Source organism: Ictidomys tridecemlineatus, unplaced genomic scaffold, assembly GCF_052094955.1.
Source record: "Ictidomys tridecemlineatus isolate mIctTri1 unplaced genomic scaffold, mIctTri1.hap1 Scaffold_174, whole genome shotgun sequence".
NCBI classification, from domain to species: domain Eukaryota; kingdom Metazoa; phylum Chordata; class Mammalia; order Rodentia; family Sciuridae; genus Ictidomys; species Ictidomys tridecemlineatus.
This window is the reverse complement of record NW_027521507.1, coordinates 196,823-215,447: the sequence shown is the minus strand read 5'-3', so window position 1 is coordinate 215,447 and position 18,625 is coordinate 196,823. Positions and strand designations below refer to the sequence as shown.

Genomic DNA, 18,625 nt, shown 5'->3' with positions numbered 1-18,625 from the left:
GAATTATGTTGTGCTAAGTCTTCAATCTAATACACTGTTCCATTGAAAAACATTACCAAAATCTTCAAAGCATAGTTATTTCTTTAAGATAGATTACTAGACATATATGCTACATAAAAGGATATTTATCTAACCTATCCCATCTTTTATCCCACTTTTAAGACTTCTGATACATATGAAACTACTGGTCAGGATGGCTGTAAGAATTACCAGTTCTACCAACTGCACCCACACTAAATTATTTTATAATGTTAGTTTGACTTAAACCACTATTTTGTGTTTTAGCAATTGAAAAAGAAAAAAAGGGGGGGCAGTGACTATATAAAATAATCCTTGTGCTTATGTGCTAAGGTATAAGTAAGTTAATTTACTCACAAGTGCAGTTCTCCAAGAGAAAATGACAAAGGATACAATCCCAAAGAAAACAGCGAATACTACAGGCTTCCATGGTAGTCCATAAAAATCAGGCCCAGGTTGAGTATCATCAGGCAATGTAGTAAACAGCTTAAACAGACAAATTAGAAGAAATGGGAAACCTTAAATTTATAACAAAACAGTCACAAAGAATCATGGCAATTCTAAACCAACTTCCTCATCAGAAATCCACCTCCTCAATATTTTCCAATAGCTTCTTCAAGAGAGAGGATACTGGCAGTCTCATATTTTTTGTTCGCTTCCAGTGTTTTCAAGTATAATGAATCTAAATACTTTTTAAAAATATTTATTTATGTATCTTTAGTTTTAGGGTGGACACATTGTTTTGTTTTTATATGGTGCTGAGGATCGAACCCAGTGCCTCATGTATGCTAGGCAAGCGCTCTACTGAGCCACAACCCCAGCCCGAATCTAAATACTTTAAATTGAGCATACATTTCCAGTTTGTAACAGGCCCTATATCATCACATAGTCTAACACCTGGCTAGAATCCCTCTGGATCATTCTTTTCTCTTAGATAACCTGGTTTTTATAATTTAAAATATTCATTTAAGACAAAACTTAAATACATGAAAGAACTAATTAATTTTATGGCAACAAATAAAAACAATGACGATATATGTGTAAGATTTTAAATCTTACTTCCATTCCACTCTTATATACAGATACGTGACATATAATTTCAGACAACTCTTGAAAACTGGCTTGGATAAACTTCTCTGAATTTAACATCCTTCTATAAAATTCAGAGCCTAATTTTAAATGGTTGCTCAAAGGCAGTGCAGTAAACACCTGCCAACTCTTCCCTGTTTTCACCGCCCTCTACACGTAATACGAGATAACTGTCACTTGGGCCCAATTCCCCAGCAGTCTCCTTAGGGAAAAAACCTGTAGTAACATTAGCTGTTTGGATTGTTGGCTGCATTTCAGAACATACCATGAGGTTGTCACCTCTATTCCGTCAAAAAAAAAGTGCAAGTGGGGAAAGCTCAAGTACACTCTCACCGGCCTCGCTTAACCATACAGTCACGTCCTGCCTGCCTTGGGCCTGACACACTCCATTTCTCCGTCGCCACGACAGTCAGTGCACCCACTCCGCCAGAACTCAGCCACCCGACAGGGGTCCCAGGAGCTCTGGGTCCCCCAGGGAAACAGTGACAGAAGGCACAGTGGCAGGTACTGAGTCCATGGTGTAGGGACGGCTGAGTGGAAGCGACGCTTCCCTGCAGAACAGCACAGGACCCTCTCTTTCACCGTTTCCTACTTCAGTAGGACCCAGCGCAGGGGGCGGGTACTGGGAGTGAACTTTGCCTTCCTCCACCACAGGCGCTTTCCGCCCAAGGCACGTAAAACCAGTCATCAGAGGAAGCCCCTGGGTGGACTGCAGTGAGCAGACAGAGGATGCTGAGGGGCGTGGCGGGGAGCGGGAAGAACCAACTGCGGAGCCCAGCGGGGGACAGCGCCAGTAGAGCCAAGTGGAAGAGTCCAAATGAAAGGACTCCAGAAGGAAAGAGGCTCACCTGTCCCCGGAACTTGGAGAGGACTGGTGATTTAGAAGGCCCTGGAGGAAGCCAGGGAAACTAGCAGAAGGGGATTATAGGCAGAGACTAGGAAAAAGGAGAAAGTCAGGCCTCCCAGCCCCTCCCAGAGCAAAACCCTTTTGTCAACTTGTTGAGACACCAGGTACCTACCTGCCCCCAAAAGTGCAGACAGAAGAGGAGAAGCTTCTCCTGCTCCCTTCTAAAGAACTACTGCTCGGACTGGGCTTTCCTTCCCTGCTCACTCTAGTCCTGTTACTTTCTCCAATTGTGGATGACACTCTTTTTAAAAAAGCCTAACCCTAAGGAATCATGTCATTATCACCACACGCTGGTGGCTTCATTTCTGGATGCCACATTTTAGGGTTGCATGACTTGTGGAAAAGAACAGAATCATGAATAGCCCAAAAAGCACGTGCTAAAAATTGAAGAAACTGGGGACATTTAACTTGGGGAGGAAATGAACATCTGTGGATCTTTAAAAATCTGTCGTCAAGTTGAATATAGTCAATTCAAAAGAACAAGAATAAGCAGGAAAGCACTGAAAAAGAAGAGCAATGAAGGGTACAGGGAGGGCAGACTATATAATTAATTCATGTACCCTCGTCCAAGCCCAGGAATACATAGAGATTGTGGGACAGAATAGAGAATCCAGAAACAGAACCAACTGGACATTTGGGGTACAATAAAAGTTAGTTTGGGGAAAATAGACTTTCTAATAAGTAGCGTTACCACATGGAAAATTATAAAATTGGATTTTTCTCTACTTATTCAAAAGATAAACTACAAATGGATAAGAAACATGAATGTAAAAATAGAAAATAAACAAGTACTAGAAAATATTAAGTGAAATTTTCTATGTATTATGAGTGGGCAAAACCTGCCTCATTGAAAAAATCTTTCCTGGCTGTATCTAAACCTGCTACACACACACACACACACACACACACACACACACACACACACACGCAGTTTGACAATGACAAACTGAGAAAAAATATTTGCAACATATTATTGTCCAAAGAATCATGTTCCTGAAATATAAAGAACATTATTATAAATAAAATGGCCAGCAAACCTATACAAAAATGGGCTGAAGAAATAAACAGATCTCAGGAAAAGAAATGCAAATAGCTATAACATATGGAAACATGCTCTGCTTAGCTCATAATGAACAAAATACAAATTAAACCACACCAAGACACCATTTCTCACTTGCATTGGCAAGATCCAAACGTTTGACAACATAATCAGTAGGTGAGAGAATGTGGGGGAATACAAATTCTCAGACACTGCTAATAAGTATACAAAATGATACAACCCTTATGAATGAGATTTGGCAACATCTCCCAAAACTGCTTATATATTTACCTATTAACTCAACAATCCCACTTTTTTTTAACTTTTTCAGTGCTGGGGAAGGGTATCTTGGGCAAGTGCTCTACTGCTGAGCTATAGTCCACCAGCCCTAATTTCTAAAGATACTGGGAATACAACAACAAATGTTTAAAACTTGTATTTACAAAACTATGTTATTCAAGCATTAATTATAACAATACAAGATGGTCACAAAAGGCTGAAACAACCGTCATCAATGAAAGTTGTTGAATAAACCAAAGAAGAAAGAAAATAATTTTAAATACTGCTAAGAGCTGGTTTCCGGAATACATTTTTTAAAAATAAAGTAGAGAAAAATATTTATAGAATACTATTTGTATCTTAGAAAGTGAAAAAAGATGAATATATTATTTCTTATAGCTTTGAGGTAAAACTGACATGCAATAAATTACATGTATTTAAAGTGTGCAATTTGATGAATTTTAACATGAAATTATGAAATCACCATTATAATCAAGATAATATACACATCCTTTACTTCCAAAAATATTCTCATTCTCTAGGTAATTTTGCCCTTTGTCACCCTTCTTTCTTGCCCCCCACTTTCCCATTCCTCCAGCAAAATGTCTTATCTTAATAGATTGCTTTGTATTCCTCAAGTTTTATGTGTATGGGATAATATATTGTATTTTCTATGGCTTCTCTTATTCAGCATAATTTGAGATTCATCTACATCAGTTTATCTATCATCTATTTTTATTGCTGAGTAGCATTTCATTACATGTACATACCACAATTTGTCTATCATCTATTGATAGACATTTGGATTTTTTTCCAGTTTGGGGCTTTTACAAATAAAATAGCCAAGAACACTGATATAAAATTCCTCCTATTGCTTTATAACTTATCTTTTCTTTGGAAAAGAATGGTTGGATATGACTGGTGTATGTTTACCTTTTTAAGAAGGTGATTCTACCACTTTATATCCCCACCAGATGTGTACCCATCCAGTTCCTCCATCTCTTCTCCAACCACTCAGCACAATTGTCTTTAATATTAGATATTTAATAAGTATGTAGTGGTAACTCTTATGCTTCAAAATTGCATTTCCCTGATAATTATGTCAAGCATTTTTAATGTATTTACTATCTGTTTATCTTCTTTGATGAAGTGTTATTTTACAGGACTATATTTTTTTCTAATGCGTTCTAAGAGTTCTTCATATATCCTTGATGCAAGTCTTGATAAATGCTTTAGAGTAATTTCCTCCCAGCTTGTGTTTTGTCTATTTCATTGACTTCAAAGAGTATTTTGAATTACAGAGGTTTTAGTTTGATGAATCCCACATTGTCAAATCCTTTTTAATGCTTTTGTTGTCAAATTTAAGAAATCTTTGCCAAACCTAAGTTCAACAAAAATTTTTCTCTTATTTTTTTTCCTAGAGGTTTTGTAGTTTTGAGTTTAATATTTAAGTCTGTGAGTTAATTCAGGTGTCTAATGCAAGGCATGGATCAATATTTTGCATATAAATATGCAGTAATTTCAGTACCATTTGCTGAAAAAACTTTCCATTCTCTACTTGTCTTTCCATCTTTGTCAATGACTGTTGCCATATATATTGTGTATCTATCTCTGAATTCTTGGCTCTGTTTCAATATGTTTTGTCTGCAATCCTGATTACTGTAGCTTTAGAATATTTTTTTTCCTCTTCGTATGGTACTAGGGATTGAACACAGGACCTTGCATATGCTAGGCAAGTCCTCTACCACTGAGCTACATCCCCAGCCCTAGATTAAGTCTTGAAGCCACGTTGCAATCAGCTTGTCATTTTCTACAAGACTCTGCAGGGATTTTGATTGGAATAATGTTGACTCTGGTGATTAAACTGGGATGAATGGACACCTTAGTCTTCTGACTCATAAATTAGGTATATCTCTCTATTTAGGTTCTCTTTAAATTCTATCAGCAATATTTTATAGTTTTTAATATATACATTTTAGTTTTTGCCACGTTTATGTTTAAATACTTCATATTTTTATTCTATTGTACATGGAAATCTTTAAAATTTCAATTTCTAATTATTCATTGTTAATATATAGAAAATATAATTGCTTTTAGATGTAAATTTTATCTGTCAACCTTACAATAGCTTTTTTCTAGATCATACCAGATTGTATCTATATATATTCATGTTATCTGAAAAGAAAGAGAATTTTATTTCTTCCTTTCCAATCTGAGTGCATTTTATTTCTTTTTCTTGCCTTAGTATACTAGCTATTTCCTTACTGCACCCCAGTACAATGCTGAATAGATGTAATGAGAGTAGACATCTCTGTTTGGTTTCTGATCTTGGGGAAAAGTATTCAATTATCAACCATTAAGTATGAGGTTAGCTGCATTTTTTCAGAGGATGTTTTAAGCTCCCTTCTATTCCTAGTTTGTTGTTTGTTTTTCTACATCAATAATCAATGCTGAGGGGCTGGGGTTGATACTCAGTGGTAGAGCACTTGCCTAGCATGTGTGAGGCAATGGGTTCAAATCTCAGCACCGCATATAAATAAGTGAATAAAATAAAAGTTAATCAACATCTAAAAAATTTTTTTAAATAATAATCAGGGCTGATTTTTTTACATGTTGATGCGATTTATTGTCACCTACTTGTACATGCACACAAAATAACAATATAATTTGGCCAATATTACTCCCCAACATTTCCCCCCTCTGCTATATTTTTTAAATGCTTGTTTTGTATCTCTCGAGCTAAACACAAAGATTGTGCTTTTAGGTACATCAATGTGGTAAATTTCATTGATTTTCAAATGTTAAATAAATTTTGGATTCTTGACATAAATCCCCATCATCCGTCTAGTTTTTGTCTATGATGTATTTTCCTTTTACATATTGTTGTATTTGACTTAAATTTTTGTTTAGAATTTCTGTACAGATTCATTGGAGATCCCATGAGAGGTATGTGGTTTTCTTTTCTTATTATATCTTTGTCTTGGTTTGGTGTAGTGATAACACTGGATTCATAGGAGAAATATTTCCTTGCTTTAATATTCTACAAGGGTTTAGTATTACTACTACTATTAGGAATTAGTATCATTTCTTCCTTACAGGTTTAATTGGATCACCAATAAAGCTATCTTGGTCTTATATTTTTTTCTTTGTAGAAAGGTTTTTACCTATACCTTCAATTTCTTTAATAGTCAACAAGGTTTATGAAATTGTCTGTTTTTCTTGAGTGAACTTTTGCAATTTGTGGCTTAAATAGAATTTCTTCATTTCATCTAAATTGTCAAGTTAATTAACATAAACTGTTCATAATATCCCCATTATCAGTCTAGTATCTGTGAAATCTGTAGTGATATCCCTTCTCTGATTGCGAATATTGGTAACCCGTGTCTCCTCTTTTATTTCCCTCACTAGATGTTGATCAATTTTATTCATCTTAAAGAACTAGCTTTGGGTTTCATTGATTTTCTCTTATTTTCCCTTTTTTAAAATTTTACTGACTTATGGTCTTTATTATATCTTTTTTTCTTGCTTACTTGGAGATTAACTTATTTTTCCTTTTCTAGTTTCTCATAGTAGGAACTAAGTCAATGACTGGAGACTTATTTTTTAATAAAGCTATCTTGGGCCTGGTAGTGCTATAAATTTTCCAATAACACTTTAGTGACATTGCACAAATGGATATGTTGTTTTCAGTTTTATTCAACTCAAAATATGAATTTCTTCTCTGATTTATTTGACTCAAAAATTATTTAGCAGTGGGGGCTAAGGTTGTAGCTCAGTGGTAAAGTGTTTGCCTCACATGTGTGAGGCACTGGGTTCGATCCCCAACACCACATAAAAAATAAATGTACTGTGTTGTCCATTTATACCAAATATATATATATATATGATAGATAGATACAGATATACATATAGATATAGATAGATAGCAGATAGCAGCCTGGCACTTAAGTTTTCAAATATTTGAGAATTTTCCAGATTTTTCCATTATTGATTTCTCATTTTATTGTGTTCAGAGAATAAGCTTTGCTTGACTTTGAATACTTTTATATTTACTGATAATTTTTTTAAGATCCAGAATATAGTTTATCTTGGTAAATGTTCCATGTGCAGTAAGCTCCTTGGGGGTTTTCTATAAATGTCAATTAATTTCAAATGGATGGATTGATTATGTCATTCACACTTTCTACAACCTTACTTTTATTTTTCATTTTCTGCCAATTGCTGAGGAGAGGATATTGAAATCTCTAAATGTAATCTATAGGATTCATCATTTTCCTCATAATTCTATCAATTTTGATACTTCATGTATTTTGAAGTTCTAATATTAAAAGTACAAGCATTTAGGTTTATTATATAATCTTGACTGATTCGTTTATCATTAGGAAATAACTTTCTTTAGTCCTGATGATATATTTTGCCCCACAACCTCTTTTGGTTTAATGTAGCTACTCCAGATTTCCTTTGACTAGTGTTTAACATGAGATACCTTGTTCAATCATTTTAATTTTGACTTCTTTGTGTCTTTCTATTTACAGTGTTATTCCCTTAGACATCTATTTGGGTCTTGCTTCTTTAGGCAATATGACAATCTCTGTTTTTAACTGATGTATTTAGATACTTTCCACTTAATAGGATTACTGCCGTGCATAGGTGTAAGCTTAATATAATATTCTATTTGTTCCTTCTGTTCTTTGTTCTTTTTCTTTTCTTTCTGTCTTCTTTTGCAGAAATACCACTATCGGTATTTTTAGTGATTCCTCTATTGGCTTATTAAGCTATAACTCTGTTTTCTAATCTTAGTGCTTCAGGGTTTAGAATATACATCTTTAATTTGTCACAATCTACCTTCAGATGATACTATATTACTTCACATATTCAATAAGAACGTTACAATAGTTACTACCCTTCTGAGATTTATACTGTTGTCATGTATTTTACTTTACATGTTTTCTAAGTCCCATACTACACTGATATTTGTCTTGAAACAGTCAATGACTTTTTAAAATGTTCAAATAAGAAAAATTATTTTAAATATTTATGCACACAGTCACCATTTTCAGTGTTCTTTACTCCTTTATTCCATTATTTCCATCTGCTGTCTTGGTGCAAGTGTAGGTGAATTCTTTCAGCTTGTATGTCAGTACAAGTCTTCCTTTTAGAAAGATATTTCACTGGGCATGATATTATCGGCCAACATTATTACTCTTCAAATATATTAAAGGTATCACTCCACTATATTCTCTTATGCCTAATTTCTGACAAGAAATCTGATGTCATCCTTAGTTCTTCTCTACATAAATGTCTTCTCTAACTGCTAAGATTGCTCTTTATCACTGGTTTTGAGCAATTTATGATATAATATACCTTGATATAGCTTTATTCATGCTTTTTGTACTGTAGTCCCATTTAATATCTTGGATCTGCAGATGTACAGTTTTCACAAATTTTTGGCCATCATTTCTTAAAATATTTTTCTGAATACCTCTCATAGCTCAACTTGAAACTGTCCCACAGCTCACTGATGCTCTGGTTCACTTTTCTTTAACAGAAGAAATTTTCCCTGTTTCATTTGGGGTACTTCTCCTGCTATGTCCTCAAGTTCACTAACAATTTCATCACAATGCTTATTCTGGCATTAATCCCATCCACTGTGTTTATCATATATTTTCAACTCTAGAAGTCTGATTTTCTTAAAATATATCTTCTATATCTCTTTTTACCTTTTTAACACACGAAATATAGTAGTAATGACTTTTTAAAAAATGCCATTACCTCATTCTAACATCTCCGATAGTTCTCAGTTGGCTTTGATTGGATGATTCTTCTCGTCATCATTGTGGATTGTATTTTTCTTGCTTCTTTGCATGCCTGGTAAGCTTTGATTCGATGCCATACATTACGAATTACTATTCTTAATATTTCGTATACAATTAAATTACTGGAAACAATTTGATTCTCTTGGGTCTGAATATTTGTTAGGTATGACATAAATTGTAATAGTCCGAGGTAACACCCTTCTGATTATTCTACCCAACTTCCTTAGATAGTTTTTTCCAGGTGCTATTCTGGTCCCTGTGTTAAGACCTGTTCCTTCTAATCACTTAAGATGGTTTCTCTGACTTGCTAAGCAGTTTCATCACACTTATGTGCAGATCAATACCCTGCTGAACACTCAGAGAGCCTTTCACAGATTTCCAGAATTGTCTCTCAATGTAGCAACCTTCTTTTGGTACTCCACCCTGTGAATTCTAGTCACTTCGGTTTTCCTGGAATCTCAGCACCATCTCTCAATTCATGGTATCCTCTGGTTCTGCCTGACTTCCCCTTCTTTGTCATGGCTTGGGAATCTCTTAACATAGTAAAAGCTGGGGCAACTAAAGAGCTCATAGCATTTGTTCTTTATGTTTCCAGAATCATTCTTTGTTGCTTGATCTTCAATGTTACTGGATCTTAAAATTTTATATGTTTGTGGGTTTTTTTCATATTTATTTTAGTTGTTTCAGTTGGGAAGGTGAAGCCAGTACCTATATAAAGCTATCATAGCTAGATGTAAAAATCATTTGCTTTTCTTTTTCTTTTTATGGTGCTGGGGATTGAACACATGGCCTCATGTGTGGTAGGCAAGTGTTCTACCACTGAGCTGCATATCCCTTTTCTCATTTGCTTATTTTTTTAATAGCAGAATGCATAATGAAATAAATTTTAAAAGTTAATTATAAAAGAGAGTAATATCAGGGTAGACAGAACTGGGACAAAAGCTAGAGTTCTTTCAAAATCAGGCAGGAGAATCACAAGTTCAAAGCTAGCCTCAGCAACTTAGCAAGTCCCTACGCAACTTAGTGAGAACTATCTCTAAATAAAAAATAAAGAGCCTAGGTATGTGGCTCAGTGGATAGGAGCCCTGGGTTCAATCACCAGTACCAGAAAACAGAAACAACTTATTTTCACAAATTAACTTTGGCTCTTCTAAATATTTAAATAATTGTAAAATAAATAAAAAAATCTTTAAAAATTAACACCTAAATATTGAAAGCAAAAATGAAACAACCTGTGATATCATGTTGGTGACAAACCACAGAAATGAATTATTTCAAACATACCTTAGTGGGATATAGCTTAAAGACAAGAGAATTTCATCTCATTTCAGGAATACATTCCTGAAAGTATTTTAAACAACATAAATATAGTCGTGTGTTGCTTAATAATGGGAATAAATTCTGAGAAACACATCTTAGGCAATTTCAGTGTGTAAACATCATTGAGTATACTTATACAAACCTAGAAAATATAGCCATTTCCACACGTAGGTATTCATATATGATATATCATCGCTTTGGGGATAAAAACCTATAAGATATTATTATACTGAATTCTGTAGACAATTGTAACATTGTAAATGTTTATATATCTAAACATATCAAAACACAAAAAAGATTAAAATTACTAGGTGTCAAGAATTTTTTAGCTCCATTATTATGCACTAATGACCAAAATGTCATTAAGTGGCACAAGACTGTAAACAATTATATTTATGTCACTGAAAACTGGAACTCCAACATCAGAGAAAGAAAACACAAATCTAAGATAGATGAAGTGAAGTAAAATCTCTCTAACATCCTGAATTTTCATGGGAATTATCTAAATGACATGATCAAAAATCCCCACATATTTCTGAGCTTTGTTCACTAAAAAGGCTTACAAATGACAGTCAATTTGAGCAATAAGCAATCCTAGTACTTGGAATGTAGCCTCTAAATATCATTTCCTATTGAAAGAAACCAAAGTTCTTTTAGAGAAATAGTTCCTTCAAGGTCTGGACAGGGAATGTTTAAGATGAACTTGGAACATCTCATAGTTCAAAAGCAAGGGAAACAGGTAACAATGACCACTAGGTGGTGGCAAAGGGTCCCAGGAGCCAAGATAAAGAGGCTTCTACAAGGCAAAAGGGAGAGAAATTGAGCATCAGATAAGAACAATTACTATTCCTAACTGGATTAAACACACCAAATATTTTTAAATGCATGACATCATATTGACTCTTAAATAAAAGTTAAAAAGATTTCAAAAGCCCCTTTGGGTATCATTTGATAATGCTAGAATAATACCTTACTATTCTGAAAAGTGTTTAAATGAAGAAAAGGAATCAAATGTTTATCTCCTGCCTTAACTATACAAACTGAATATCTGTGTAAAGAATAATCAATCATAGCCAGGCGCTGTGGCACACACTTGCAATCCCAGTAGCTTGGGAGGCTGAGGAGGAAGATAGCAAGTTCAAAGTCAGCCTCAGCAAAAGTGAATTGCTAAAGCAACTCAGTGAGACCCTGTATATAAATAAAATACAAAATAGGGCTGAGGATATGGCTCACTAGCCAAGTGCCCCTGAGTTTAATCCCCAGTACCAAAAAAAAAGAAAGAATAATCAATCATAAATTTTTATTTGTATAGGCATCCCAGCCTTTAAATGAAGAAAGAAAAATCCCAGCAATTCAGACCATTGCTATTTTGCAATCTGTAATATATTAGCAAATCTCACCAAGGTCACTGTTGACTAGTAGTCAACATCAAAGGAGAGGACATGCAGATGTCAATGCAATATTTCCTATTAAATTTTCATAAGAAACAGAATTGAACCTAAACCTGACTACCAATTTCCAAGAAATATAAAGCAACAGAGAGAGGCTGAGGTTGTTAGCTCAGCACTTGCCTAGAATGCATGGAGCCCGAGGTTCAATCCCCAGCACCACCAAAAAAAAAAAGGCAATAGAGAAAACAGGTTAAATTGTTGTACCAGGGGGATGTCATTTATTCACCCAAACTACAATATATCCTAGAAGTCCCACAAACATATTTTTTTCAATTATTGCAAAAAGTTACAACAAAAGGAGAAATCAATAGAGAGTAACTTATATGAGACTTGTTCTCCCACTGAACGCAACCAGAAAGTAGGAATATATATATTGGTACCAGGGATTGAACTCAGGAGCACTTGATCACTGAGCCACATCCCCAGTCTCAGCCCCATTTTGTATTTTATTTAGAGACAGGGTCTCACTGAGTTACTTAGCACCTCACTTTTGGCTTTGAACTTGTGATCCTCCTGTTTCAGCCTCCCGAGCCACTAGGATTAAGGCATGTGCCATCATGCCCAGTCAAAAAAGATTTTTAAAGAGCTATTTTTCAGATAGAAAGCCACAAGGAACATGCAACTGTCACCCCTAAGAGCAGGAGAACAAATAGGTGAGCATTCTACCTGGAGGCACCCTCTAGACCTCAGTTTGAAAATGGGAACACAAATGGGGCACAACAGTCTCACTGAGGAGAGAGAGACCAGAGTTCCAGGAGATTAAGCAGCCAAAAATATGTAGAGAAAACTACCAGAAACATGGGAGCCACAAAGAAAAAGAGTTCCAGAAATCTGCATGGAGGTGGTCTTCAGTTTGGGGCTACATTCTAAGTAGTACCTGTGAGGGCCAAGAACAACTATAAGCTAACCAATCCCACAGTTGGCACTGAGCTGGGAGAAGTCTGGATTCCAGCTAGCCAGAGAGAGTTGACGTACAAAAACAGTATGGTCAACAAGCTCATGAAGAAGTATTTGATCCTGGCATCATGGCACATATCTGTAATCCCAGCAATCAATCCCAGGTTGAGGCAAGAAGATCCCAAGTGTGAGGCTGGCAACTTATCAAGGGCCTAAGGAAGTTAGTGAGACCCTATCTCAAAAGAAAAAAAAAGTTCACTCAATATCATTAATTATCAGGAAATAAACTCACAAAGACATACCCACTAGAATGGCCCAAGTGCTAGTGAAGATGAAGTCAAGTGGAAGTCTCCTAAATTGCTGGTGGAAGTATAAAATGATTGTGGTCATTTTTTAGCATGGCTTGACAGTATCACATAAGACAAAAACATACATTAAACGTAGGAGGCAATTGCACTCCTAGATATGAGTCCACTTATAGTGGCATATATATGAAACAGTACTGTAGGAAAAATGAATCTATAGTTTAAAAAAAAAGTTATCAATGGTTGCCTGGAACAGGTGGTGAAGGCACTCACTGGGAAGGATCCCAAGGAAACCCCTTTTCTAGTGAAAAAAAAACTGTTCTATATCTTGATTATGGTAGTTTTTACCTGGGTATCTACATTTGTTAAAAGTCAGAGTGTGCTTGCTTTGGCAGCACATATACTAAAATTGGAACAATACAGAAAAAATTAGCATAGTCCCCGAGCAAGGATGACACCCACATTTGTGAAGCATTCCATAGTTTTGTGGAACCAACCCTTCAGCAGATGAATGGATAAAGAAACTGTGGTACATATATGAAATGGAATATTACTTATAGCATTAAAAGAGAAAAAAATTATGGCATCTGTGGGTGAATGGGAATATCAGGTTAAGGGAAGTAAGCCAATCCCCAAAACCAAAAGCTGTATGTTCTCTCTGAAAGTGGATGCTGACCCATAATGGGGGTGAGGTGGGTGGTAAGGGGCATAGAAAGAATGGAGGAACTTTGGGCAAAGGGGAGGTAGGACAGGTGAGGGGGCAGAGGGATAGGAAAGATGGTGGAATGAGATGAACCTCATTACCCGAGGTACATATAGGACTACACGTGTTGTGTACAACTAGGAAAAGTTTTGTTCCATTTATATACAATGAATTGAAATGCATTCTGCTATCATGTATAACCAATTAGAACAAATTTAAAAAACTCACTGATATTGGCTATCAAGGAATTACTGTTAAGTTGTGTGATGGCCCGTGGGTTCATTATACTATTCTCTATGCTTTTCTTTAAAGCTTTTCTAATTAAATTTATTTTTTAACTAGTACATAGAAACAAACATTATAATTATTGAATTAGGTAACATGACATTTTGATGCATGTATACACTATGTAAAGTTTAAATCAGTTAAATATATCTACCTCCTCAAACATCATTTCTTTATGGTAAAACTTTCACAATCGTTTCTTCTAGTATTCTAAAATATACAGTATGTTATGGTTACCTATAGTCCCCTACTATTCTCTCTGCTCTTATTTGAAAGTTTCCATGATAAAAATACTAAAAATAATTTTTAAATTAAGATATAACTTCAAATATTTAAAGGATTTCTATGTAGAAAAGTATTCAATTTTATAGAGGAAATCATGTGGAGGAAAATTTGGAGTCAATACAAGGATGAACTAGACAACAGAAGAACATATAGCCTTGTAAGAGAGTGACTCATGCTAGGAAATACTGGTGTACAGGCCTCATAACTATTCGTCAGGGCCACAGTAAAGAAAATAACAGCAATGAGTGAGAAACTAGACTAACAGCCTTCCAAGGTTTCTTCTAACACTAAGATTCTGCTAAGATTCCATTGATCAATGAATCTGATTGGTGCACATCTCCCAAACACATCAGAGCCTATTATTCTCCAGTCCTATCAGATATCATACTACTTGTTTAAGATTTTACATTGACTTGTTCATAATTTTTGCATATATTTGTTAAGTCCTTTTCTTAAGGCTTTCAAAAATCACAATCATGCCTTACACCTGTTAGACTCTTTTAGTCCTCGCACAATGTCCTGTACATACTGGGCCATCAAAATGCCTCTTTGAAATCTCCTCTCAAATCAGTCTCCTAACGTTGTGCCTCTTCTTTGCCACTCACGTCTATGTCTTACCTATCACCGTACAATCACTGACCATACCTGCACCACATTCATGTCCCCTGACCTAGACCTAGAGGAGGGCTCTGTGCATACCTAAAAATATGAATAAAGAAATCCTTCCCATATCATGAGGCTGTTAACTTTCCAAGTGATGCTGATTCATTCTGATAATCAAATTATGACTGTGGAAGACTGCTTTAATCACTGGAAATATCATTATTCTAACTGCCTGGCTCGTATATACCCCTTACCCAGGTGGCTGCCACCATCATGAACAAACATGGAGCCAACTGAAAAATGGTTTCTCCCCACCACATCTTTTCCACCCTGGTGGTCTTTCCTCCCCAGGTATTCATTGTCTTTATACCACCTTCTGACTGTCTACATGAGAATTAGGGCATGTGTAGGGGTAAAACCCTTCAAAATGCCAGACACCTCACCAGACATTTTACCTTGTCAAATCATTTAATTCTTATGATTGGAGTAAGCATTATCTACATTTTTCAGATGAGGAAAACTTTTTTCAAAAGTTTAGTTATTTGCCCAAACTTCTAAATGATAACCTTGGGATTTGAAACCAGATCTACCTGGCTTCAAAATCTATACATTTTACAAGGAAAACAACAACATCATCTTTCTTACACAAGCCTTGAAATAATACAACCTACAGGAAACAACTTCAGTTGAGGAGGATTACTGTCACAATGGCCCTAGGACCATCTTATCCTCCAACCTCTAAAAGCTTTCTCATTCCTATAATTAAACTCTATACGTCCAATATCAACAAATACCAATAGGGGGGAGGTAAGTCCTAAAATGCTTAGATAAGCTTCTAGACAGATTAAATGTCTTATTTGGATCATGATTTTCTTTAGAAAGATCAGCCTTAAGTGACTCTTTCTAAGAAACAGATCTAACCTAATTCCTTTCATTCTTAAAACTTTCTAAGGATCCCCACTATTAATGGTCTAATGCTACTTTGGCTCATGACTTCCTTTAAGATTTGCTGGCCTCTCCAACAGGCCCATCCCCCTCCAACTTCACACTTTACAACACCAACTATTCACATTCTCCTGCCCTCCCCAAATATCCTTTCTTCATGTTTCCATTTCTCTGAACACATTTCTTCTGACTGCCAGCTTCCCCCGCCACCCTAGCCTGTCTAATCAACAACAAACCACATGTCAGACTCCTGTTTGCCCTTTGCCTGTGCTTCAAACACATCTCAACCACTTTCTGACCTTACTTATCACCCTTCCAACCATAATAAATGCATTTATGGACAATAATGTTCTACCATCGAATAAATACCTCTCTTTCTGCCATTATCTTACTGTGTTTCAAGTGAATGCTGTTATCTCCCTGCCAGAATGAAGGGTTCTGAGGGGAAGAACCAAGTTTTTACAGGTGTGTAAATGTCTAGCCTTGGTAGACAGCAAATCTTCCTCATGTGCTAAACCAAGTAACCATTAAAGCCACACCCCTATGGCTTTTGTTTCAGGAGCTATGTACTCAAAGGGTCAAGAGTCATTTTCATAAAGACATTTTAAGTTTTTCACTTCATGACCAGAAGCCACTTAAAAACTAATAAATAATCAACATTCTAATTGAAGAAACTATGTCAAACTTACCATCTTAGACAAATAAAGCAAGAATGAATATAACAAGAAAAGTATGTTGTCCAAAAGGGTGGCATCTGCTGGCTCTTCGACCTTTATCTCTAGTTGGTTTTCTGTATCAGCAGCATCAACAGGAGTACCTTCTGTTATAAGTAGCTCTAAAATTGAAAGGGGAAATTGCTATTTTATTTTATGCTATAGAATAAGAATTGTCTCTCTTCAGTTTCAATATTCATCGAGTGTTTCACTAAATATATGAGTCACAGTGCCTGGAATATGTGGCTCTCTTAAAGACAATTAACACAACAGAGAAGAAAACTTCAAAATCCTAATTAGAGCTGTCAAACCCTTCAATTATAAAATGAACAATCTCCAGTCTACTCTTCACTACTTCCATGGCCATACAACTGCTACCAAAACAATATTTACTCAAGGAAAATTTTTAAAACCAGAGATATATAGACAGGGTCACATTCAAAAAACATGGATTTAGTGCTGGTGAAACTTTGTGTTTAAAATTTTAGGAAAGCTGAAAGAGAGGGAGTCTTGGTTTGCAGATTTGCAGGTGGAATGGGCCAAGGCTTAACATAGTATCTGGCACCTGGCAGAGATACTCAACAATTATTTATTGAATGGACAGATGACAGCTATTTAAAAAGAACACAGTAGTACCAAGAGAGACTAAAGGGAATTGGGTACAGACCTGCATTGAGGCTCTGTGAATGAGGTAGAATTCCAGTTAGACCTGAGAGCTTGTAGGGGTGGAATTTCAGTATGAGTTACATGAGCCTGGGGTATGTTTGATTAAACAGCAGGAGTCCAGCATGCAGTTATTAAGAAGTTGGACCAGTTGCCTCTAAGGTCTTTCTCAACCCTGAGATTCTATTCACTACTATTTTTTTAAGCTTTTGCCTAATTTTTTTTTAGTTTTTGATGGACCTTTATTTTATTTATTTGTATGCAGTGCTGAGAATCAAACTAAGTGCCTCATATGTTAGACAAGCACTCTACCACTGAGCTACAACCCCAGGCCCTCCATTCACTATTGGTCTATGAATTTGACTGCTGCTGAAGTCTGCCCCATTGGCTCAGCATCTCAGCACCTGAGACACATTAAATGACATTTGGGAAGATTTTACCTATTAAAGGTCATTGACATCATTTTGTGGTGGAACTTAAAAGGCCAGGGAAATAATTCATTCTTAATTTTGTAAGTCAAGTTTTCCCTATTCTTGAAAGTTTTGGAGCATGAAAATAACAAAGCGTAATGGTGCGTGATTCATTTTCATAACCTTATAGAGTTAAAGACAGTTCAGAAGTCAGTAGTGTTCATATATAGATGCAATGTCTTCTGGAAAATGGGAGAACTCATATGTTATTCCTTCTCAAATTAACTGAATCCCCCCTTGCTATGAGTTCTCCTACACTCTGTGTGTGCAGATGGTGGGGGGGAGGTTCAGATCAGTGCTGCCAAGCCCTGCACTGGTGCAGGATAATGCTTATAGCTATGCTTACAGACCAGAACCTTTAAAAACACAAAATACAGTAATTATGGCTTCATAGCACCATACTGGATGGATTAAAATAAACAATTAGTCATCATCTAATTTACTGATAAAATGAGAGTGAGCAACACAAAAGTAGAATGCTGTTGATGCCATTATTGGGGATTTTTTTGAAAAATTGTTTCTCATCTCCCACTGGATACTGTGCACTATGATGAAGTATTCGTAAGTGTCAATCTAAAATCGATTGCAGTTCTGTACTGTTTGCTGTAAGTATATAGTATAAAGATCTGGACCATTGACTGCATTTGAAAAAGTTTAATTACCATGTCCAGGAAGGAAGTAAAAACAGGACTTGAGCTATATTATATTCCATTTAGAAGAAAAGGGAAGAAAAACACAGAATTTATGAGACTATGAACAGTGATTATTCAAGCTAACTTGTACTAGGCCAGACTTTCCTGGAAGGCCTGCTAAACACAGATTGTGGGTCCCACCCCT

At 35.8% G+C, this 18,625-nt stretch overlaps 1 protein-coding gene and 1 non-coding gene across 16 annotated transcripts in view; one reads left to right on the top strand and one right to left on the bottom strand.

Moving 5' to 3' along the window:
• Positions 1-18,625, bottom strand: part of LOC144372842 (transport and Golgi organization protein 1 homolog) — a 108,666-nt gene that overhangs the window by 18,542 nt on the left and 71,499 nt on the right. For all 15 annotated transcript variants that reach the window (XM_078036091.1, XM_078036093.1, XM_078036086.1 and 12 more), the window contains 2 exons: positions 16,632-16,777; positions 376-504 (listed from right to left, as the gene is read on the bottom strand). In XM_078036091.1, the coding sequence (XP_077892217.1) occupies positions 376-504; positions 16,632-16,777 (275 nt within the window). The remainder of the gene's footprint in view (positions 1-375; positions 505-16,631; positions 16,778-18,625) is intronic.
• LOC144372854 (U6 spliceosomal RNA) lies at positions 13,501-13,607 on the top strand. Its single transcript, XR_013432708.1, has one exon. It is a non-coding gene; the product is annotated as a U6 spliceosomal RNA (small nuclear RNA).